This window comes from Lontra canadensis, unplaced genomic scaffold, assembly GCF_010015895.1.
Source record: "Lontra canadensis isolate GAN:19392208 unplaced genomic scaffold, GSC_riverotter_1.0 scaffold57, whole genome shotgun sequence".
Taxonomy (NCBI): domain Eukaryota; kingdom Metazoa; phylum Chordata; class Mammalia; order Carnivora; family Mustelidae; genus Lontra; species Lontra canadensis.
The window spans coordinates 8,030,624-8,054,956 of NW_022631051.1; the positions used below are offsets into that span (position 1 = coordinate 8,030,624).

General features: G+C 47.1%; 1 protein-coding gene across 4 annotated transcripts; it reads left to right on the top strand.

Annotated features, from left to right (window-relative positions):
• The first annotated feature begins 78 nt into the window (after positions 1-78).
• PRELID3A (PRELI domain containing 3A) lies at positions 79-23,221 on the top strand. 4 transcript variants are annotated; one of them, XM_032875793.1, is made up of 7 exons: positions 79-134; positions 8,706-8,874; positions 10,319-10,408; positions 12,046-12,116; positions 12,226-12,328; positions 13,931-14,018; positions 15,074-15,444. In XM_032875793.1, exons 1-6 carry the CDS (start codon positions 103-105, stop codon positions 13,982-13,984), a joined length of 519 nt encoding a protein of 172 aa, XP_032731684.1. In that variant the 5' UTR covers positions 79-102; the 3' UTR covers positions 13,985-14,018; positions 15,074-15,444. The 4 variants fall into 4 exon arrangements, with proteins under 4 accessions (XP_032731684.1, XP_032731682.1, XP_032731683.1 ...); XM_032875791.1 differs by lacking the exons at positions 13,931-14,018; positions 15,074-15,444 and adding an exon at positions 22,716-23,221; XM_032875792.1 differs by having other exon boundaries at positions 13,931-15,444.
• The last annotated feature ends 1,112 nt before the right edge of the window (positions 23,222-24,333 follow it).

Below are 24,333 nucleotides of genomic sequence, written 5' to 3' on the forward strand. Positions count from 1 at the left end.
CCCCCACGCGCCGGGAGGGAGGAGCCGGGCGCGCCACAGCCGGCGCGCGGAGTCCGAGCCGGTACCCCGCGCCCTGCGGCCGGCGGCCGGCGGCCGGCGGCGATGAAGATCTGGAGCTCGGAGCACGTGTTCGGGTGAGGTCGGGCGGCGGGCCACGGTGGGGTCCGGACCGGCGCCTGCTCCTGCTCCCGGGGCGGCCGAGGAAAGGCTGGACCCCAGACCGGGCCCTCGCCGAGCCCGCCCAGCCCCGCGCTGGCCGCTCCCAGACCGCGGCCCTGGCATCCTAAAAAGAGGGGGCAGGCTCTGTCCTTTCTAGGGCGTCGTTAGGTAGAGAGCCGGCGGAGTGGTGCAGTCTGTCTGATGGAGAGGCCGCCTGACTGACGGAGGCCGGTGGTGGGATTGTCGCAGCTAGGGGGTCGGGGGCGGCCTTTCCCTGGGGGGCTGGCGGAGGGCCGAGGCGCGGGGACGGATCTCAGCCACCCGAATGGGGCCGGACGGCGCGGGCCGGCGAGTGCGCTCGGCGGCGGGGCGCCCTGGTGTACGCGGAGGCCCGGGGGTGGGGGGGACGCGGCGGGGAGGGGGCCCCGGAAAGTGACAGCCCTCTCTCCTCAGCCCACCCAGGAGCAGGCCCGATCTCGCCTGTACCATGCGCTCTTTGGGGCAGGGCGCGCGGCATCCTAGGGAGAACTGGGGCCTGGGGAGCGGGCCCGGTCCTCTGCTGAGATTGTGCTGGCCATTGAACCCAGACACTAAGCTGTGAGCTCGGCAGGAAGCCAAAAGTGGAGAAGGCTTGTGGGGGGTCTTTCATCCTGAATGCATTTGTGGGCATGGAAGGCCTCCAAGCCAGCATGGAAAACGGAGAACTGTTTTAAGAGTACTCTCGTGACCTAAATGGTATCTTCTAAGTCACTTTGGTATGTGACACTATACAATTATCCTTTAAGATTTTTTAAAGGAACAAAAATTTTAAAGATTCCTTGATCCCACTTGGAGAAGCATTTTGTTTTGGGGAAACAAAACAAAACAAAACTGCGTGAAGTGAAATTGTCATCCTTTGGCTTTTTATGTAAAATTATTACAATAAAACTTTATCGAGTGGTTTAAAACCTCTGAAATTATTTTTAATGAAATCTTTAGACTTCATGGGATTCAGTTTGAGTGTTGATTTTTGTATGGTCTGCAGCCTTTCTCAGCTGGGCTTCCTTCAGAGATCCAGTGGAAACCCCAGTGAGAATGACTCCAGAGATTCTTTTCTCAATTTTGGAGATAACTGGCACCATCCAAATGCAGAGGGAAGACATTAAATCATTGAAACTGTGTGCCCAGGCAGTGGGGCTCAGTGTTCTCCCTGAACATCTGAGAAGGACTGCCCTAGAAGTTCATGAAATGTTGATTGACAAGCAGAAGTGAACGGTCAGCTATGGAAAGTCACTGTTGATAAACTTCACCCTCTTAAAGTGTATAATTCAACGATTCTTAGTCAATTTGCAGAGTTGTACAATCATCACCATAGTCTGGTTTCAGAATATTTCCATCATGCTACAAAGACTCCCTCATTCCCATTCCCAGGCACCCGCCACTCATTCCCAGCCCCAGGCAACCACTAAGCTGCTGTTTCTATAGATTTGCCTTTTCCAGAAATTTCACCTAGATGTCATAATACAATATGTGGTCATTTGTGTCTGGCTTCCTTTACTCGGCACATTTTTTTGAGGTTCATTGGTATGGCAGCCTGTATCAGTCCTTCTTTCCTTACCTTATTCATTTTGTGTCGCTGATACTCTGCCCGTGCCTGACATACAGTAGGTGCTCAGTGAGGGGGTGAGGAATCTCAAGGAAACCGGGTGCCCTTCCAGAATGAGGGCATCTGTCCACCAAAAGAATCCCAGGGGGCCCCCAAGTTGCTGTGGACTAGGTGCTGACCATCTGCTGTTGATTTTTGAACTTCACATTGGCAAACATGGAATGCAGGTGGCTGAGGATGGTGGTAGGTAGGCCTTTGTGGCAGACAGGTGGCGAGTAAGGTGTTATTCTGTGATGGCAGGCCCTCTGTAGGACACTGAAATTGGAAGCCTGGCTTTCTAGCTAGGCTTTATTAATGATTTTCCCTTTGCTTAGTCCTTAAAATAACTAATCTCCCCTCCCCTTTGGGGATTATAAACCTTTCTTTTCCTTTTTATACTTGTTTTCTTTTTATATATTTGTGGTGCTGACAGGTAACTAGTTGATTGGAGTTTCATAAATGTACTCTTGAAAGGCAAGAATAATCAGGCACAAAAGCTTTGGCATTTATCAGGTTTTCCTCTTCTGTCCACATCCTGAAGAAACCCCAGGACCCAGGGGCGCCTGGGTGGCACAGTTGCCTAAGCGCCCAACTCTTGGTTTCAACTCGGGTCATGATCTCAGGGTCATGAGATCAAGCCCCACATCTAGCTCTGTGCTGATTGCAGAGTCAGCTTGGGAGTCTCCCTCCCTCTCCCTCTTATTCTCTCACCCTCTCTTTCTAAAACAAACAAATAAATCTGAGAAAGAAAGAGAGAAAGAAAGAAACCCCAGGGTCTGGAGTGGGGCATAGCTGAGAGCAGTATGAACACAGCCATGGAAATGGAGAGCCCTCTGGGAAAGCCATCGGAATCAGCATGTGTGTTACCTAGACGGGGTTCAATATAGTTTAAATAGTAATGAAAAATATAGGACTGAAATATAAAAATATAGAAAGGAATGTTAAAAATTAAACAGGTTTATAAATTTCATCCTCACAGCATTGACCAAGGTTTCAGGTAGGCCTAGAACAAGATCTTTCCTAACAGCCAACACAAGTTTGGCTGGCAACCTCAAGGTCATACACTCCTTGGATTCCAGCAGCTACTGGTATCTAAAAGGTGATAACCATCTCAGGGAAGTCAGGAGCTTTGGCGGGGATATGTCCTCCAGCAGGCTTGCTTTCCAGCCAGGAGCAGGGAAAAGGACCTCCCCACCATTTCTTTTAAATAAGATAAATTGAACATTACAGACAAGAGTGCTGTTCCCTTTCTCCCCACAGGCAAGAGTATGAACTTGGTGGGTATCATCCTTCTGAAGGTCTGTCGGACTACCTCTGTGTGTGTGTGTGTGTGTGTGTGTGTGTGTGTGTTCTTCCATAAGCAATACATAATAGCATTTGTTGTCTTAAAATGGAAATCAACAGTATCACTTGGTACAGATCTTTTGACCATTTCCCTTTGTTCACACAGTGTGTTTTTGAGATTGTGTGTGCGTATCCTATAGCTGCATGATATTCCATTGTATAACTATGTCACAGTTTATCCTTTCTCTTACTGAAGGGATATAATGTTTCCCCCTTTATCCCATATCATACTGCAGTGATCACTCCTGTATACGTTTCCAGTCCCTTTAATCAAGGGCCCACTTAGGCCAGTGATTCTCAAACCCTTCAGCCTCAGGACATCTTAATACTCTTAGAAAATACTGGGTGCCCCAGACAGTTTTTATGTGGGTTCTATCTACCACTATTTACCATATTAGAAATTAAAATGGATACGTTTAAACATATTTATCAATTCATTCAAATTAATAATGATAAACCCACTCAATTCATATAAGTAACATTTTTATTAAAAAACAAACCTGTATTTTCCAAAAGCACAAAAATTAGTAGGAAGTGGGGTGCTGTTTGATTTTTTTTTTTTCTAATTTCTGGCGTAACAGAAGATAGCTTGCTCCTCCTGTCTGCTTCTGCACCAGTGTTTTGCAATCTGTTGTTTTGATTCAAATATACAAATAAAACCCAGCCTCACTCTATGAATAAAACCCGTTTGGTATTTTAATAGCCTTTTAAGTGATTGTGGCTGCTTTAAGTAATTCGCTGCTGTGACAAGACAAGTGGTTTCTGAAGCTCGTTGCAATGGAAGATCTGAAAGCAGAATGACCAGAGTCGTCGGCCTGCCTCGAACATGAGTGGGTCTCTCCCTGTGACATCCCACACCAGTCACTTGGAACATACGGGTTCATCGGGTTGGCAGTACGGGGCTGTCATCAGGCTCCTCCTGGCAGAGGATCCAAGTTTTCTAAAATTCCAATTTGTGATCAAAAGCTCAAATGTTCTCTTTGGCAGCAAATAACGATCAGTTTTTCTTGAAGGGATAGGCTCCCTGTATTCATCTTGGAGAAAATGCCGGCCACATACCTAAGTCTGAATGAGCAAAGTCTGTCCATCTATTGTTTCACATAGACGTGGTGGGTTGGGCTGGAGAGCCGCAGCTTGGCTGGGCCCCACTGCCTACCAGCTGCCCGGCGCTCCCCCAGCCACTTGAACCTCCAAGTGCAGCCGGTCAGCTTCCTGTGCACCCCGCTCTCTTGCTCAGAGTATTAATGGAGGGGTACTTAGGGGTCTAAATATAAAATTAATAGTCTTGCTATTTCATAATGGATATTTTTAAGAGACACTGGCATTATTTTCCTGAGTGAACAGCAGTGAGCCTTGACCCCAAGTGCGGTTTGGGGTCAGGACCTGCATTCATGGGGAGAGGCCCCCAAATTTACCCTCTGTTGCTTTTGCAGCATTGGGGTAAAAGGTCAATATTGTCTAAAAGGCAAGTCATGTCTCAGTAACACTGAGGCAGTTTGGGCCTGGCAGACCTCTGGAAAGGGCCTGGGAATCCTCTAGGTGTGGACCACAGGCTGAGAACCGCTGGTCTGGGCCTAGAGTTGCTTCGGGTGGGTGCAGGAACGCCTTGCCTTGCCTGGGGCAGCCTTCATTTTTTTTTTTTTAAAGCTTGTTATTATGGAAATTTTAAAAAGTATGCAAAAATGGAGAGCTGAGAATAGTAAGAGCCCACTGCCATCTCCCACGTTGACAGTCACCCTCTCAGAGCCCGGCTGGCTTCATGTGTCCCTACCCACCGCTCCTTCCCCCTGGGTTATTTTAGGCAAATCCCAGGCATCCTATGATTTCATCCCACTTCATCTTTCTGACACCCTGGCTGTGCATAGAGAGATGCCTTTGTTACTCCTTTCCACTCCCCAGTGTGCCAGGTGGGCTGAATCCCACCACCTCCTGGGCTGCAGGGCCAGGCGCCGCAGGGGCGATGTCTGGTGCTTTTGCAGCAGTGCTGTGCTCTGAGGCAGTCCCCCACCCCCACCCCAGGGGTGGATTCCCATTCCATCGTGGTCACTGTGAGTCACAGACATAGCCGGGACCGCACCTCTCAGAATGAAGTTCAGCCAGTTCCTGGCCTGTCTAAGCCGGACACTGGCACACAAGCCCTGACACAAGGGCACCGGCCCTCTTAGCATCTCCCAGGCCTTGAGCCAATTCACCATCCACAGCTCAGTCTCCCCCTTTTTTCCAACACTTGATATTACCAGAGTTTGCCATTTTTGCAATGACTACCAGGGTATTTCCTTTAACCAAGAAGTGTGTGATACTGACTTGCTGTATTTAACCCTTGTTGTTTAAAAAAATGTTACTTCTTGAATCTGTTGATGTCTATATTAACTTATATGGCCCTCCTGCTGTAATCAGTAGAATTATTTTTTATGTGAGTGTTTTAAGCAGCTTGTATTTAGTTTACATCATCGGCAGAAAGGTGTCAGGTTTTTTATATAAGAAAGATTATTGTGTAAGATACACTTCATACAAATACTTCAACTTTTTGCTAGTTTTAAGTAATTTTAGGAGGCACAGCCTATTCTGCTTAAAGTAGTGATTTTTGTGGGAACAACTCTTAGGACCTTAGCCTGCAACGCTTGCAGAGTATTTCAGTGAGAAGGCCCCCGTGTAACTCAGTCCCTTGCTGCTCTCAAGTATGTCCAGCTTCGGCCCCGTTCCCTAGATCATGGATCGACCATGTCCCTGACAGTTCTTCCTCAGAGAAGAAGGCTGCGCTCTCTGGGTCCTCCTGAGCAATCAGGTGTAACCACATCTCTGCGTCTTCATTGCTCTTTGTTAAAGCCGGTGGACAGGTCAACTCAGTGACACGATTCCATGGTTTGAAAAAGCATTTCTTTGTTTAAAAGAGGAGATTTTAGATCAGGAACATAATGGAAAGAACAGAGGGCAGAGGCCTGGGAGACCCGGTTCTAGAGCGGACCCTGCCACAAACTTTTTGACAGAGTTTTATAAGGATAAAGTAAATTAATGGTCGGTGACTGATACTTTAAAAGGATGGCAAATACGGAACAAAACCCGTCCATCTGTTCATAATCTTTGATATTTGACTTAGTAATTTCATTTCTAGGAATTAATCATAAAGAAAAATTAGATATGTAAAAGGTCAGTATACACAAATGTTTGCTACTGTCTTTATTTTATAGAGCAAAATTGGGAGCAATCAAAGTAACCTACTACAGGGAACTAGTTCCATATAAATACCTCTAGGATGACCTGTTGTGTAGCTCTTCATAATTAGATTTCTGGAAATAGATTCATGATATAGGAAGATGTTCATCGTCAGTTAAATATAAAAAGCAGGGTCTGAGTATGGTCTGAGCATGATCCCAGTTTAATTTTTGTAAGGTGTGTGCGTGCGTGCATGGGTGTGCACATGTGTCTAGGTCTTGACTTTGGGCTGTGTCTATACACACTGTTTAAACTTGATGGGTACAACTGCAAAAATGATGGTGTCATTGACATACTCTTCTCTCCTGGGGGCTCGGATGCTTCCTGGGAGCACACACATCCTGGGGAAGGAAGAATTAGGGGAAGAAGCACTTGGGGTGGGGGGATCCACACTGAAAACCTAAAAGGGCACCTCTGACTCCCTGTGGACAGCCATAGGGTTCTGAGCCTACCAAGCACTAAAGAAGCACTGGGCAGTCGTGAACGTGCTTTGGGACCTCTCTGATAGCGGGACACAAAACAGGGACAAAGGTGTCCATCCCCCCACCTCAAGGGCTCAGGGCCAGAGAAAGTGGGGCAATGGCCTGCAGGAGAAGCTTCAGAGAGAGCTGGAACACCTTCAGGGACTCCCACATAACTTGGGGTCATCTCTGGGTAGTGGAATTGTGTATGCTTTTTTTTCATACATATTTTGGACAACTTTTATAATCAGAAAAAAAAAATATGTTGGCCACTTCATGTCACATACCACTTCACAGTTGGGGCAAAGTGCAGTCGACCCTTGAATAATGTGGGGGATTAGGGGCGCTGACCTCCTGTGCAGCTGAAAATTGTATTTTGTTTAAAAATATCCTTTCGGGGATGCCTGGGTGGCTCTGTTGGTTAAGCGTCTGACTTAGGCTCAGGTCATGATCTCAGGGTTCTGGGATCAAGCCCCATGTCAGGCTCCCTGCTCAGCGGAGAGCCTGCTGCTCCCTCTCCCTTTGTCATTCTAGATATAGATATAGATATAGATATAGATATAGATATAGATATAGATATAGATATATAGATAGATATGTATATTGCCCCTCCCCCTGCTCGTGTTTTCTCTCTCTCTCTCTCAAATGAACAAAATCTTAAAAAAAAAAAAAAAATCCCCTTTCAGTAAATGGCCCAACTATCCACACAGTTGTTCAAGCCAGAAACCTGGGCATCCTTCTTGAGTTCTCTCTCCTTATTTTCAGGATTAATACATAACTTGTCGTCCAAATAGGGATGCCTTTGAAAGTAAAAGGGGATACTCTTAATAGGTACCATAGGACATATAGACTCTTGATAGGAAGTAGTAGTACTTTGAACCTTTGTGATCTCGGACATGAACTCGAGCCTCACGTGGGATTTTGCACTCATTGGGGAGTCTGCTTGCAATTCTTTCTCTCTCTCTTTCCCTCTGCCCCTCCCACCAGGGTTGCACTCTCCTCACTCAAATAAATAAAGCTTTAAAAAAAAAGAGAAAATCATAAGGAAATACATTCACAGGACTATTCTGTATTTATTGAAAAAAATCCACATATAAGTGGGCCCATGCAGTTCAAACCACTGTTGCTCACAGGTCAGCTGGTTCTCAGTAGAGCATCACTAGCTGGGACCAGTAGCCTGTTGTTCTAGATACACATAAGGCAGGCACCTTACTGTACCGTCATAGCGTTGAACTCCAGGTGTCGAGGTGGTCAGCTAGGTAAAGCAGCCCAACTGGAAGTCACAGCCAAGCCTTCATGCACCACAATAGTGCAGGCAAAGAGGCAAACAAACTCCTGCTCCCCAGTGTTCCGCCCCTACCATGGGAGGGGCAGGTGAGAAGCTGGGGATGGGGAGACATGTCTCTCCACCCTGAAGCCCCAAAGGAAAGGGTCCTGCCTCTTTAGGGACTGGGAGAATGTCAGCGGGTGGGGTGATGGGAGAAGTGGACAGGAAGGTCCTGAGTGGAGGGAGGGAAGTGGCTCAGCCAAGACCCCGGTGCTGGGGTGGCCTGTGAGTGCAGCACCTGGGCTGGGATTGCAGACACACTGAGCATGGCTGCCAACAGCCTGAGACGTCTGTCTCCCCAGTGTCTCATGAGTCCTGCCAGGCGAAGCCTTCAGATGGCCGCTGGTCAGCCCAGAAGGATCGCAGCGTCCTGGATCTGGGTGTGGAGCTGGGTGCCTCAGATAGATTGGTTTGACTATACCTTTAATTAAAAACAAAATTTAAAAAAAAAATGAGAGCGTTAACGTTGATCTTCATTTCACTCCATGGGCCATAGCACCCCTGGCGGCCCCGTGCCGCTCGGGCTTACAAATGGAGGAGTTGCCTGCTCACTCCGGGTGATTGTTTTTCCCACCAGCCACCCATGGGACACCGTCATCAAAGCTGCCATGAGGAAGTACCCGAATCCGATGAACCCCTGTGTCGTGGGAGTTGACGTGCTAGAGCGCAGTGTGGACGGCCGGGGCCGGCTACACAGCCACCGCCTCCTCAGCACCGAGTGGGGGCTGCCCGGCTTCGTGAAAGCGGTGAGCCCGCCACTGTGTGCCCTGGTGACACCCGCGTCGTCCTGCTGCCCCCACCTCGCCTGGTGCGCCCCCGTACCGCAGCTCCCCCCCGCACCCGCGTTGGCTCGCTCACGCGCATGCGCAGGCTACACCCGCGTGGCCCGGCTGCACCCTCGTTGCCCAGCCCAGGCTCTACCCGAGTCGCCTGCTTGCACCCAGGTTGTCCCCGCTGCACCTGCATCTGCCTGGCAGTCCCCATCCGCAGGAGGTGACAGCCTCTTCTGAGAGCACGCACTCAGGACTTCAGAGAAGCCTGAGAGATCGTTTGTTTCTCTGTAAACTTACTTTAGTTTCCATCTCCGGGGTATGTGGCCTGGGTTCCTCATGCTCGGCCCTGGCCCCATCAGCATAGAATCCTTTCCTGCAGCTCTTCTCGGCCCTGTGTCCCTCTGGGCCGCCCTAACCAGATACCACAGACGGGGGGCCGGGGGAGGGGGTGGTGTGTGTGGCTCCAGCAGACATCTGTTTCCTTACAGCTCCGGAAGTTGGAGGTCCAAGATCAAGGTCCTGGCGGGGTTGATTTCCCTGAGGACCTTAGGGGAGGGGTCCGGTCCAGCCTCTCTCCTTGGCTGGCAGCTGCTGCCCTCTTGCTGTGTCTGTGGGTGGTGGTGCTTTGCCTCACGCAGCCCTGCTGTCTCCCTCTGTGTGTCCTAATCTCTCCTTCCTATGACGACACTGCTCAGACTAGGGTAGAGTCCACCCTAATGACCCCCATTTCAACTCAATTACCTCTCCAAAGGCCCTATTTCCAAATACACTCACATTCCGAGATGTCGGGGGTCAAGAGGTCAAAATAAGAACTTTGGGGGACACAGTCGGTCCCTGACAAGTCTCTTCTGCAGAACCATCAAGGGAGGTCATTGAAAATGTAAATCCAAGCACGATTTTTTTCCTGCCCGACCTCACCCCTGCTCTCTTCTCAACACAGATTCCCAGCCCTGATGTGGGCCCAATAGCCCAGTGAGCCCACCTTCTCCCTCCCCTGCCATGCCGGCCTCTCACCGTGCTGGGAGCTCAGCACATGGGTCAGAGCCTAGGAGGCGTCATCTGCAGCCAAGCCTGCTGACCCCAGGACCCTGCCTGGTGCCTCTCCCTCTGTCGTTCCGCCACCCCGCAGAGAGTCTTCCCTACACTTCCTGCTCCTCACCGTTTTCTCTTCTGTGAAGGCATTTATTACTGTCCCACATTCACCTCTACCTGAATCCATTCATTGGACCCATGCTGGCCTCCACTGCTGGGACAGAGGTACCCAAGGAGCTGTGCGGCGCTGTCCATGGGGGCGTCCCCAGTTGCGTCTTTTGTTGAATAATAGATAAAGGACTTAATTAGTAAATGAAATTCGTGTTTGATGCTACAGAATGAAACTTTTGACATGTCACTATGCTAGCTTTGCTTTGTTTTTTAGATTTTGGGGACCAGTAGGACTTTGACGTACATCAAAGAACATTCTGTCGTGGATCCAGTAGAGAAGAAAATGGAACTTTGTTCCACCAATGTAAGCAATGGCCTGAGATGCGAAAGGTGCTTGTTTTTCCTGGGGATGGTGGGTAATGTCTTCATTTAGTTTTTTTTCCAGCCCACCTTTGGTCTAAGGGAATCTTTTATTTTTTATTATTTTTTTAAAGATTTATTTATTTATTTATTTGACAGACAGAGATCACAAGTAGGCAGAGAGGCAGGCAGAGAGAGAGGAGGAAGCAGGCTCTCCACAGAGCAGAGAGCCCAGTGCGGGGCTCGATCCCAGGACCCTGGGATCATGACCTGAGCTGAAGGCAGAGGCTTTAACCCACTGAGCCACCCAGGTGCCCCGGGAATCTTTTATTTTTAATGGAAAGGCTGAACTTATTTAGCAGTATTTTATTTACCTTTTTATTTCAGTATAATAAATGTGTAGAAAAAAATGCATATAATGAATTGTCACAAAGTGAACACACCTTTGTAACCAGCAGACAGATCAGAGACAGGGTGTGACCAGCCCCTAGGAGCTCCCCTTGCACTCCCTTTTGGGGGGCACATCCACTCCAACCTCAATATAACCACTATCCTGACTTCCAACAGCAGAGGTGATTTTTAACAGTAATTTTATTTTATTTTATTTTATTATTTTATTTTATGTTATTTTATCTTATTTTCTAACAGTCATTTTTTTAAATCATGTTTTTTTAATTTATTTTTTATTTTTTTTGTAAACATATAATGTATTTTTTTTTAAGATTTTATTTATTTTTTTATTTTGATAGAGAGAGATCAGTAGGTAGAGAGAGAGGAGGAGGAGGCAGGCTCCCTGCTGAGCAGAGAGCCCGATGCGGGACTCGATCCCAGGACCCTGAGATCATGACCTGAGCTGAAGGCAGAGGCTTTAACCACTGAGCCACCCAGGCGTCCCCATATAATGTATTTTTATCCCCAGGGGTACAGGTCTGTGAATTGCCAGGTTTACACACTTCACAGCACTCACCATAGCACATACCCTCCCCAATGTCCATAACCCCACCCCCCTCTCCCAACCCCCCTCCCCCCAGCAACCCTCAGTTTGTTTTGTGAGATTAAGAGTCACTTATGGTTTGTCTCCCTCCCGATCCCATCTTGTTTCATTTATTCTTCTCCTATCCCCCTTAACCCCCCATGTTGCATCTCCACTTCTAATGGTAATTTTAAAAGCACCTTTTCCCCTTCACTCCTCTCTCATTCAAAAAATTTATATCAGCCAACTGCACATCCAAAAAATATGTTGGGGGAAAATGCATGGGCTAGAAACATGGTTTATTTTTATAAAATCCTATTCTATAAAAATGCTCTCAGCAGCTTTGTGCTCATTTACCTGGAGACCAACCCAGAAGGATTTTGCTTTTGTATGACTGCTGTTGGTTTGGCGGTTTGAAAGGGCCTTGAAGGCCAGGCCAGACTTAGGTTTGGGTGTGGAGGACAGGTGACGGTCGCCAGAAGGCGCAGCCAGGACTTCAGATTTCCCTGGGACTTAGTGGTGTCCCCTTGCCCTGGCGGGGCAGGGGGTGGCTGGATGTTTCTTCTGTTCTGGTTTCAGTGAGTTGATTTGGGGATGGAGGGGTATGGGCAGATGGTCTGGGAAGAAATGCAAGATAAATAGAACCTAAAGCCATTTTTTGTTTCAAGATCACACTCACAAACCTGGTGTCGGTGAACGAGAGGCTGGTGTACACGCCCCATCCGGAGGATCCGGAAATGTAAGCCTCTGCATCCTGGGATTGACACGTTGAACTCCAAGGTCTAGGTGGGCCAGGGCCTCCCCTCTGTGAGGGCCACGCAGCCCACTTACTTGCTGCTCTTGTTTAGGACGGTGCTCACACAAGAAGCCATCATCACCGTGAAGGGGATCAGCCTGGGCAGCTATCTGGAAAGTCTGATGGCCAATACCATATCATCCAATGCGAAGAAGGTACGGCGCTCAGGCCTGCCCCCGTGTGCACTCCGGGTGCTAAGTGCCAGATTAAAGGGGTGAAATGTGTCGTCCCCTAAGTCCTACCCAGTGCTGCGTCCCTTGGTCGCCAACGAGCCTGGGATATCACCGCATTTTTCACGGTTACGTTCAAAACCAGCAGGGAAGGCTGGCCCAGGCCTGGGGGGCGGGGAAAGTGTTGGGTGAACGTGGAATGGAAATCCAGTGGAGGGAACTACCGCCTCAAAGAGCTGAAACAGCACAGGCTCAGTGCCCAGGACAAACCCTACATGTGAAGCTGGTCAGGCAGGCTCTTAAGGCGCTGTCCTTTCCCACTGAGTAGGCACTGAGGGGCCTTGGCTGAGCCTCCCGTCCGCCAAGCTCCCCTGGACTTAGCCGCTGTCTCTGTGCCTCCCCTTTGTGGGGAGTAAGATTTGTGGAGGTGACAGGAGAAGGGTTGGATCCCAAGAGACCATCCTCCCCACGTCCCTAGCTGGAGGGCTGCCTGAGTGAGGCAGATGCTGCTTACAGAGTCCGGGTTGCCTTCCTCCCCAGCAGAGCCGATGGAAGGGGCTTGGAAGCTGTGGAAGCTGTTCCACAAATTCAAGGTAACATCACTGGCCAGAGCAAGGCCTTTGGATCTCACCTGAGCTTCCCTCCCAGGCTGATGTCTTCCCAGCTGTCCTCTCCTTCCCTCCTCTCTCCTGGTTTATTTTGATCAGAAGTAAGTCTCCGTTCTGGGGACCAGTGGGATGCCTACCATGCCTGTCACGATTTAATGGGAAAACTACTGACAGTTTGCATTTAGCCTCGGCACTGAGAGAAGAGCTGGCCTCCCCTGTTTTCAAGAAAAATCCAAATTTGAGCAATGTTGGCAGTCGCTCAGCTCTGTTCGGGGGAGGCAGGGAAAGACAGGGCCCAGAGCTGCATGCCTCGTGTCCACACTGCAAGCCCTCTTGGGAGGAGACAGAACCTCACTCACTTTTGTGTGTCCAGGGTCTGCCTAGGGCAGGTGCCCAAAATGTTTTGCTGGAAAAGTAAATTACAGGAGACAGGGACTACTTGGCGAGGCCAAAGCCACCCCGAGGCCTCTTATGAGAAAAGTCGGGGGAAACTTAGCGGGGCCAAATGAAAAGTCTTTTATTTCACTTCGTGTTAGGAGTTGCCGTGTTGAAGCCCTGCCAGACAATCACTTCCTCCCCTGTGGCTGTGTTCCCATTCGACAGCACCCCCAGGAGAAGGGGGAGAAGGGGGGAGCGGGTCATCCGGGGATTTGGGTGGGATGAACCCGTGAGGAGGCTTTGAGGTCGCCCCCTAGTCCAGCACTCAGGAGGGGACAGTGCCGCTGATGGGTGCGCGTGTGGGGACAGCCCGAGCCGGTGTGAGGATTTCGCACAGAAGACGTACCACCTGATTTCTGAGCTTGTGAAACTGCCTGCTGCGGTGAAGATTGTTCTTGTTCGGGAACTGTGACCACTGTGTCTCCTTTAAAACCGTAGCGCTTTCCTGGTGCCATTTCAAACGCAGGCCGAGACCTGCTGTCTGCCGGGAGAGAAGCCCACATTTCTTACACCGTGTTGAACTCTTTCTGTGTTGCTCCAGGGGTGGGCTGCTATTGAGTGGATAATTGAGAATTCTGAGCACGCCGTGAGCTAACGGGGTCTGCACCTGCACCCTATGACCAACAGTGGTAACTATAGTGCTCTTTAACCCCGTAGAGAATTTAGCTTCTTGCTAACAACCGTGTGCATGGTGTCTGGCGCTGGGTGTTCCGAGGTCTAGCTGCATGTGTCTCCAGCCCCCGGCTCCTTAGTATCTTCTGAAATGGAAACGGCCATTAGTTCATCCTCTTCCTAATTCATCTCCTTGTTTCACGGCAGGATTTGTTTCCCAGGGAGACTTGGGTATCCAGATTTGTTATCTGGTCTCTAAGAGAGGCAGTCCAGCTTCTCCCAGGCTGTTCTCAGCACCTGCTTGCTTAAACGTTTCCTAGAATTACTGCAGCATCAGGAAAGAGGCTGTTGCGAGTAGTCCCAGACCGATCCGATGGGAGGAATTTTTCGTTTTGGGCAGGATCTGAATATTTGCACATGTTCTTACAAAGAATGCCCTGTGGCCTTGCATCAGCGCCAGCACCCAGCCACATGACCGCTACTGGCTCTTTTCTTTTAGTGGCAGAAGCAATTTCTAGCATCTTCTTGAGCTTTGCAAACATTCCTTGGTTTCCCAGGCCACCAGTGGCTGGACTGTCAGAAAGGGATTTGACGCTTAATTGGTCAGCAGTCATCTTCACACTTCATAGGAAAGTCAGAGCGTTTCCTGCTTCCCTCTGTTTAGGGAATCCTTATGCTCCTGCCTTGAAACCCTCACCCTGTTGACCTTCCATACTGGGCTGCTCTGGGCTCCGCTTCCCACAGTTGGTCTGTCTATCTGTCTGCAGCATGTGTGTACACACGCCGTGCCTCAGTCAGCAAACAGGAGCCGTGTGTTTCAGGCTCCTTTAAGAACTTCCTGCTGAAGCTTAAGTTGGCCAGAGACCTTCACCTTGAACCCAAGGTCATGATCTGCTGCTGGCTCTCTCTTCTTCCGTGGAGGCACCACTAAGGTGACTGCACGTAGAGAGCCAGCCTGGTGAGCATAGTGTGTGTGGGCAGTGTGGCGTGTATGCTATGTCCCTCAGAGCTGTGGACTCTGTCACATTGTTTCCTCACAAACTAGAGCTAAACTGCCTCAATCTTTAATCAGATGCCTCATCCAAAAAATCAAAGAAGAAAGAACGAAAGAACAAGAGGAAAAAAGGAAGGAAGAAGGAAAGGTAGACATAAGCGGGCCTTGAGTATGGTTCGTCCTGTCTGGGAGAGGTGTGGAATCTGCTGGAATCTGCCACTTGCCTAGTCACAGCCTCCACTGGGCTCTTTGGCTGTGACCTCTCAAGACAAGAGGCCTGTCTGTTGCAGACTGAGACCCAAAGAAGGGAAGACCGCTAGCAGGAGGAGGACGAGGGCCGCAAAGCTGCCACGCCACCGCTGCCACAGGCCAGCCGCCCCCCGGGCCGGTGTTGTCAGACTGCTCTTATGCCTTGTCTGTCTTCCTCTGGACAGCAGCGTTTAGCAATTTTCTGCTGATCCTTGGGAACTTACCAAACAACTTTGTTCTTTCCTGATGACCCCGTTTCCCTCGCATGCCCCTTGGCCACCTGTCTGCACTGTCAGTCTCTTCACACATATCTGGCCACCGTCTGTCACGTCAGAGGCTGCCGCCGTGCATCCTTCTCGCCACTGTTAGGGCAGGTCTGCACATGCCGGAATAGGGGCGGCACCCCCACAGTGACACGTGTGGTGACAGCACCGTGAGCTCTCCCATCACATGGTTGGCCTTGGTCAAGAGAGCAAAGCGCCCTGCCCTCAGGCTGTGGCTGGCTTGTCCTGGGCTCTGGGACCAGTGACCCCCTGGGGCTGAAGGCTTATGTTACTTGTCACCATCCAGACACGTCCGTGGGGAGGCTTATGCATAAGGGCCACTGAGATGGGATGGTGGCAAAAGTGCCTGTGAGCTCGAGGTGTCCTGTTAGCTTTAAGGTACTTCCGGGTGGGAATTTTAACTTTCCCATTTTCACAAGCAGAATGTAAAATCTTTCCATCTGCTTTGAATTCTAAAAACTTTAGAGAAGGCCTTCTCCATTAAGGATGAGTAGAACTGTGTTCTACCATTTATTTTAGATAGTGTTTTTTGTTTGATAATAGTATTTCTAATCCAAAATGAAATGATATTCATTTCTATTTTCATCCGAATATTTTATGCTTATAGCTCCTGGTAAAAAGGAGTTAAAAGATTTATGGTAAGATCACCCTCCCCCCTTACTCGTTCTGCAAAGCTCATTTCTACCCTTCTGAGGGGACACTCAACTCTTTTGGTAGCTTTTGGCTTTTACCGCTAGATTTCTAAATAAGTAAACATATTCTGCTATTTCTTGATTTGTCCATTTTATTTTATTTTATTGAATATTTTATTTATTTATTTGACAGAGAGAGAGAGCACAAGCAGGGGGAAACACAGGCAGAGGCAGAGGGAGAAGCAGACTCCCCAATGAGTGGGGAACCTGACATAGGGCTTTATCCCAGGACCCTGGACCATGACCTGACCCAAAGGCAGACACTTAACCAGGAGCCCCTTGATTTGCCAATTTTAGATATTATATAGATATTATTTACCTGTTTGGTAAAGTATTATTTTATCTCTCTTATCTCTTTCTCTCTGCTCCCATTCCCTCAAAATAGCTACATTGTTTATGGTTGAAAGCACATTCAGAGTTTCCATAATTCTGAAAATACAAATGCATAGCTATTGCTTATTACCAAGCCATAATTGCATTTTCTTTCTTATACAACCTTTCCCCTCTTGCTGATAATAATTGTCTTATTCTTTTCATGTATTTAGTTTTATTTTTTAAAGATCTCTGGCTGAGTCCTTCCATACTCTTACTTGCTCTCTGCAGTACCTCGTGATGTCATCTTCCACAGGTCAGTCTTTTTGGGCAGCCCACCCTCTCCCAGTTTCTCTGGCACCATCCTTTCTGGAAGGCAGGCCTTACTCTCTGACCAAGCAGCCATGTGGCTGTCATCCCTTTCCCTGGGAATTTCTGGACATTTCCTCTTCTGAAACTCTTGTTTCCTTGCTTCCCTGCCTTCCCTTTTCTCTTCCCTGTCATAGGATAGAAAACAACATCTCATCATGGCTTCTAAGACTTGGCGTATCTGAAAATGTCTCTTCTATTCTCACACTTCGTTCATGGCATAGTTGGACATATAATTCTTTAAAAAAAAAATTCCACTCAGAATTTTGAAGGCATTGTTCTGTTGTTTTCCACTTAGATTATTGATCCCTGTATGTGACTTTTTTCTCTCTCTGAAAGCTATTAGGATCTCTTTATCCTTGATGTTGTGAAATTTCATGCAGTTAAGCCTTGTTTGAAGTGAACTTTAAAAAAATTCATTGTGTTGCACTGTGCATGTTAAATCCCTGGTTTTGATATTGTACTATAATTATGCAAGATATTATTGGGGGCGGTGGGTAAGGGGTACATGGGACATTCCTGTACTATCTTTGCAGCTTCCTGTGAATCTACTATAATTTCAAAATTAAAAGTTAAAAAAATATAATAGTAACATCATGGAAAATGGTAGAGGCAGGTACTCCCAGAACTGGTCCCTCCACTGAAACAACCAATAAGCTGGCATAAAAATGACAGAATCAACTTCTATAGAAGTGTGGATTTTAATAGAATACTTTAACCAGGGGAGCACTTAATGAATCTTGATTAACCTACCCTGCAGATTTTGGACTTGCCAGCCTCCATAATTATGTTAGCCAATTACGTAAAATAAATCTCTGTCTATATGTACACATTTTATTGGTTCTGTTTCTCTGGAGAACCCACATTATTGAAGCTAAATTGGCATCAGTTCAAATTAGATTTTTTCTGAATTTAAGATATTAATTATTACCAGGATAACCAATAAGAAAATAATCAAAACAGACCCAGAAAGGAATAAGAGGAATCAGAATGGTACACTAAAAAAAAAATAATAATAAATAAGTAAAAAGAAATAAAAATTTTAAAATATCAATCAAACACAACAGATGAGGATGGAAAGAGTTCAGGAACAGAGCATTATGAAACTCACAGAGAACAATGAGCAGTGTAAGAAATTAGTGTTTCTTTAGCATTACTTACTTTAAAGATAAATAATTAAACAAACCAGTTAAAGGATAGAGTTTGGGAGAATAGATGAAAAAAAATGATCCTACTATATATGCTGTCTACCAGAGACTCCCTTTAGATCCAAAGATACAAATGGGTTGAATTGAGAGGATGAAAAAAGATATTCCATGTAAAGAATAACTAAGAGAGCGGGGGTGGCCATACTAATATCAGACAACATCTACTTTTGATCAAAAATTGTTACAAGAGACAAAAAAGGACATTATACATCAATGAGAGGGTCAATTCATCAAGATGACAAAAGTTATAACCATTTACACACCAAGTGACAGCGCCCCCAAATATATAAAGCAAACATTAGCAGAACAAAAGGAGAAAGACAATTCTACAATAATAGCTGGAGACTTCAATGATCCACTTCCAACAATGGATAGGACATCTAGACAGAAGATCAGTAAGGAAATGGAGGACAAGAACAACACCATAAACCACTTGACTTAACAGACATCCATAGAACATTTCATCCAACAGCAGAATACACATTTTTCTCAAGAGCACCTGGGTTATTCTCCAGGATAAACCATGTTTTTTAGGCCAAACACCAAGTCTCAATACATTTAAGAAGACTGAAATCATACCAAGTATCTTTTGTTATCCCAATGAAGTGAAATTAGAAATCAACAGTATAAGATAAATGGAAAATTCAGAAATATGTGGAATTTTTAAATTATGTTTCTAACAACAAATTAAATTACTTTGTTAAAGAAGAAATGGTAAATGAACTTATAACATTTTGAGGTGAATGAACGTGAAAACACAACATATGAAAACTTATGGGATTCAGTGATCAGAGGGAAATTCATAGTTGCAAATGCCTACATTAAAAAAGAGAAAAGAGGGGACGCCTGGGTGGCTCAGTGGGTTAAAGCCTCTGCCTTCAGCTCAGGTCATGATCCCAGAGTGCTGGGATTGAGTCCCGCATCGGGCTCTCTGCTCAGCAGGGAGCCTGCTTCCCTCCATCTCTCTCTCTGCCTGCCTCTCTGCCTACTTGTGATCTCTGTCTGTCAAATAAATAAATAAAATTTAAAAAAAAGAGAAAAGTTCTCAAATCGTTAACCTGACTTGAAGGACCTAGAAAATGAAGAACAAACTAAACCCGCAGCTCGCAGAAGGAAAGAAATGAAAAAGATTAGAGACGAAATCAACAGAGAATAAAAAAAGAATTATTGAAATCAAAGTGGTTACATTGAAGAGGTCAGCAAAGTTCACAAACTTTTAGACTGACCAAGAATAAAAAGAGGATTCCCAAAATGAATATATCAGAAATGAAAGTGAGGCATTACTCCAAATCTTACAGAAATAAAAAGATATAAGAGAATACTGTGAACAACCGTAAAACAAATTAGATGACCTATATGTGACAAACTACTAGAAACACACAAATGACCAAGATTGATTTAAGAAGAAATGGACTCTCAACAGGTCTATGACAGTTAAAGACATTGAATCAATAATTGAAAACCTTCCAGCCAAAGCCTTTCCGAGGGCAGCATAGGAAAAGCACCCTGCAGTTTGGTGGGATGCCCAGGCAGATGGGCTGAGGGCAGGCATCTGGCCAGACTGTGGATACTGCCCAGTAGTGGCTCCAGACCCACAGCAGGCAAAGGGAGCCTTTGCAGATGATTGAACTGAAGGCAAATGCAAATGCATCTCAAGGACAACAGTAGGACACACACAGCCCACACAGGAGACATCCCAGAAGTGCCTGGTTCCGGGGAACAGGAAGCATTGTGCTGCATGACAACACAGTTCTCTTCTTCCTAAGGCCCCTACTTTAAAGATCGAGAAAAATAGCAGACTTTCCTACCCCTAGAAACAAACACAGGCAATATGAGGAGGCAGAGGAATATGTCCTAAATCAAGAACAGGACACAATCACAGCACAAGGGCTAAATAAATGGAGATAAGCGATATGTCTGATAAATAATTCAAAATGGTGGACATAAAGATACTCACCGGACTTGAGGAGAGGGTGGAGAATCTCAGGGCGACCCTCAACAAAGAGACTGGAAAAAAAAGCAGCTAAAGATGAAGAACTCAGTAACTGAGATAATAAATGCACTAGAGGGAGTCCACAGCAGATTAGAGGAGGCAGAAGACAGTAGGCTGGCTATAATCAACTAAATGGAAAACAAGCATTGGCAAAGATACGGAGAAATTGGAACCTTTGTTCATACTGATGCAAATGTAACATGGTACAGCAACTCCACCCCTACTTTTATACACAAAAGGATTGAAAGCAAGTACACAAATTCTTGCACACGAATGTTCACAGTAGCACTACTCACAAAAGCCAAAAGGTAGAAACTCAAGTGTTCTTCTGCTGATAAATGGATAAAAAAAGTGGTCCATATAGACAATGGAATATTATTCAGCCATAAAAAGAATGAAGTACGGATATACACTACAACATGCATGAATCGCTAAGACATTATGCAAAATAAAAGAACCCAGACATGAAAAGACCACTTACTGTATGATTCCAAGTATCTGCGGTCTCTATAATGGACAGTCCATATAGACGGAGAGCAGGCTGGTTGTTGCCAAGAGGAGAGGGGAGGGATGAATGGGGGAGAATTTGGGGAGATTTCCTGGACTTTATCTTCCAATAACTTCACTCATTTTTATTTGGGCAACTATACTTTTAATTTCTTGGCCTCTCCTGTTCCTTATGGCGTCCTATTCTTGCCTCACATTTGTAGTATCTTCCCTCCTCTGTCTGAAGAAGTAGATGTGAAGAGAAGCCTTCTGCTGCCTCTGGGTGTCTCCTCCGTGCCCCTTCCCATGGGAGATTGCCCCAGCTGTCTTTCTTCCTGACATACCTGACTCACAAGCCGAGGGGTGGGTGAGGAGTGAGGTCCCGGCTGACGACAGCTAGGTTTCACTGCAGGGTGACAATGGAGGTTGTCCTTGGCTTTTTCCTTGACAGCCAATGACCTTTTCTCTGGAGTGGTTCCATTTCTTCCAACAAGACTCCTCAAGCTCTGGGGGCAGGGCAGCCGGGGTCTAAGAGCCAGGCTCCCCTGTGGTTCCCTCCCATGTGTCCCCTCTCTCTGGACACCTCCAGACTCCGAATGGGCTTGTGTCAGAACCCCCTCCACCGCCTCACAGCCTGCACCTCTGCTTTCCACCTTCTTGTGGTGGCCCAGTGACGTTGCTGACTCCGTGGTTTCTGAATTTTGTTTCTGTTGTATTCCTGATGGTTTTGTGGACAAAAGGCCAAAGGTTTTTCCCCACCATCTTGAAATCAAAGTTCTCTTGGCTTTTATAAACAATATTCTTTCCAAAAATACATAAAAGCAGTCCATTTTTATGGTTAAAAAAAACCCAAAAAACCCAACAGCACAGGACTCTGTTGAAGAGTAAAAAGCTCCTCCTTCAAGGGAGGAGAGCCTGGCATCTGCCGTTTAATTCCTGATTTTTACAGAGGCTTCCAGAAGTATTTTATGCAAATGCAAGTTATGTATTTTTTTCTTTTCTTTTATTAAACACAGACAGAACTGTACTGTATATACTCTTTTGTGCCTGTCTTTTTTCTCTTTCTAAGCAACATCACCTGAAAAACTTTCCTCTTGAGATTTAGCTGTGTAGCACTGAAGTCTTAATTCCTCCGGGATCTGGGGGCTCCTTGTAGATCAGCCCTGGATTTACAAAGGCAGTGGGCGCAGGGCAGAACCCCTGTCATTCTGCAAACCGCACTCTGCCCCCAGGAGCGACCTTGACACTGAACCCTTTCTCTCCCGACAGCCTCACCGTTGCACTACTAGGTAGCTCTGTTCCTCCTCGCGGAGGTCATGGTCTAAAAACTGTCCTGGAGGGGGTTCTGTTCTAGAGGGGAACCCGGAAATTTGTGATTTGGGAAAGCACATTGTGAAGCAGGGCTAAGAGTGATCAGGAAAGGTCGATTGTCTTGACTCCTCGAAATGGCTAGCATGTGCAGGAGACCCCCCAGTGTCGTTCGGGAGGAAGACTGCATCTTTAGGGCAAGGGTATGTAAATGTTAGTTACTCAGCCACTTCCAGGCTTTGGTGGGTTGAGAGTGTCCGCCAAATAAGCATACACACCTATCGGATTTTTCATTCTCCTCTACCTTCCGTTATAAAAACAAACAAACAAAAAATCAAACAAACAAAAAACCAAAATCGTTCAGATAGTCAAGACTGTGGTAGTGGTTATTTTCAGAGTTCTTCAGTATGAAATAGTTTGGCTGTATAACTTTGATTTTGGCACGGGAATGGATTCTGGATTGATTTGTGCGGCTCTGTTTGGAACTCAGCACAAAAACAAAGGTTGTATGATAGCATATCATGCAAGCTGGGTGGCAGAACCTTGGGAAATTAAACCTCGCTTTTGAATTTGAGAAAATAGGCGAAAGGTCACCTTTAATCATACAGTGTTGCTTCACAACAAATAAACTCTCCACGCGGCTGTTGCGTTCCTGTTCTGTAGGTTGCCCCAGCCCTCCAAGGGGCCTCATTTCCTGGGACCCCCTCTCTGGCAGGAGCTTTTGAAGAGAAGCGTGATGGGACCCTAACACGGTGGCCTTCGTCTCAGCGGGCAGGTGCGCGCACCCCTGGGAGGTCCTCAATGCTGTTCTCTCGGCAGGGTCGCGAGGCCTTGGAGTGGGTGATCGGCCGACTTAACACGGAGTTGGAGGGCCTGGCAGCCCCCGCCTGCGCCAGAGCGTGAAGCCCCCACGGCGCCCAGGACCGGAGAAGCAGGCCCAGCAGCAGGTGCAAGGCGATCACCATCTCCCCCCACCCCCTTGCACCCCACCCCCTCCTCCCAACAGGGGACTGTGCGCTCGCTCCACACCTGATCTGTCGGAGGGAGCCTCCGTGATTAGTGCATGCCTAGAGACATTTAGAAAAGGGACTCTGGCAAAGGAAGCAAATTTGCCACATCTTGGCCTATAGCTTACCTTCACCTTCATCTTCACTTTTTTTTTTTGGATGGAAAGTTTTGTTTAATAAACAAGAAATCAAATCTCTAATATCCTTTCCCCAGAAGCCAAAATATCAGAGTGTGAAAGGGAATGGCTTTCTCCCAGCGTTCACATAGAAGTTTCTCCGGGGCTTTGATCCTGAGTTTGCGGCGATCACAGACGCCTGAGAGTCCGGTCCGTCGTGTGCGCCCCCGACCGCGCGCGGGCTGCCGTTTGCTGACATTCCGCAGGGGGAACGCTGTTCTGCGTGCGCGCTGACTCTACTGACCAGACTTTATCTTCTGCTGACCACAGACCTTAGATTTAACTTAAGATATGGGTTTTTAATTATATGCATTACATAAAGCATCCCTGTTCCCTTTTAGTTTCTGAACATGAAATAGGGTACTTTTTTCCTTATTGATGTTTTAACTAAACCAACCGGTTTCGTTTTTTAGAAGAGAAAGGACTATCGGGAGAAACTAGTTATTTTGATGATGTCATATTACTCACTTTATTTTATTGCCCAAGCATAGAAATAAATCTAGAATCCTGCTGCCTTTCCTCTGTTTCCAGTGGTTTATCCCTGTTACTGTGGCCCTTGAGTTCGGTAGGAATAAATCTGAACACACTCGTTACTGTGTCCACTCTTCAGCTACAGCAGAAGTTCCTGGGATGCTGTTTCCTCTGGAAGTTGGACTTTCTAGAGCACTGTGGGCACACAGGCCAACCTATGGTGTTTGCATTGGTCTCGCCTTCTGGTTAAGTAGCTGGTTCTAGAAGGTTCCTCCAGAAGCAGAGCCAGGTGCTCTCTGGAAACAGTTTCCCTCTTTGTAGAAGAGTGCTTGTACTACATATTCTTTGAAGACTGTTCCGCCCATTTGGCATTAGAACCAACGATTAAAACTGTATCTGATTTGAGCCCATGGGTTCTTGCCTCCAGCGTTTCTGTGCTCACATTAAGGAAGGGTTAGTCATGCTTTGATAAAGGAGTTAATTGCTGGGTGTCTCTGTTGTGAACTTCATCTTTTCCCCCCAGAAGGGTCTTCCCTAGCAGCTCTCACCTTATGGCCGAGCCTTAGGGAATGCCGGGCGTGTTTAGAACAGGTGCTCATAGGTTCTGTTCACTTCAGGGTCCCAAGAAGGAGCAGGTTACTTATTTGGGTGACTTGGAAGCTGAGGCGGGTACTCTTTGTGTGCCAGCTGTCAGATTTATAGGTATGCAGCGGTACACCTGGGCCTGTGTGGGACCACCAAGCTGCAGTTTCCTCATCAGAAAACGCAGACGCCGATACCATC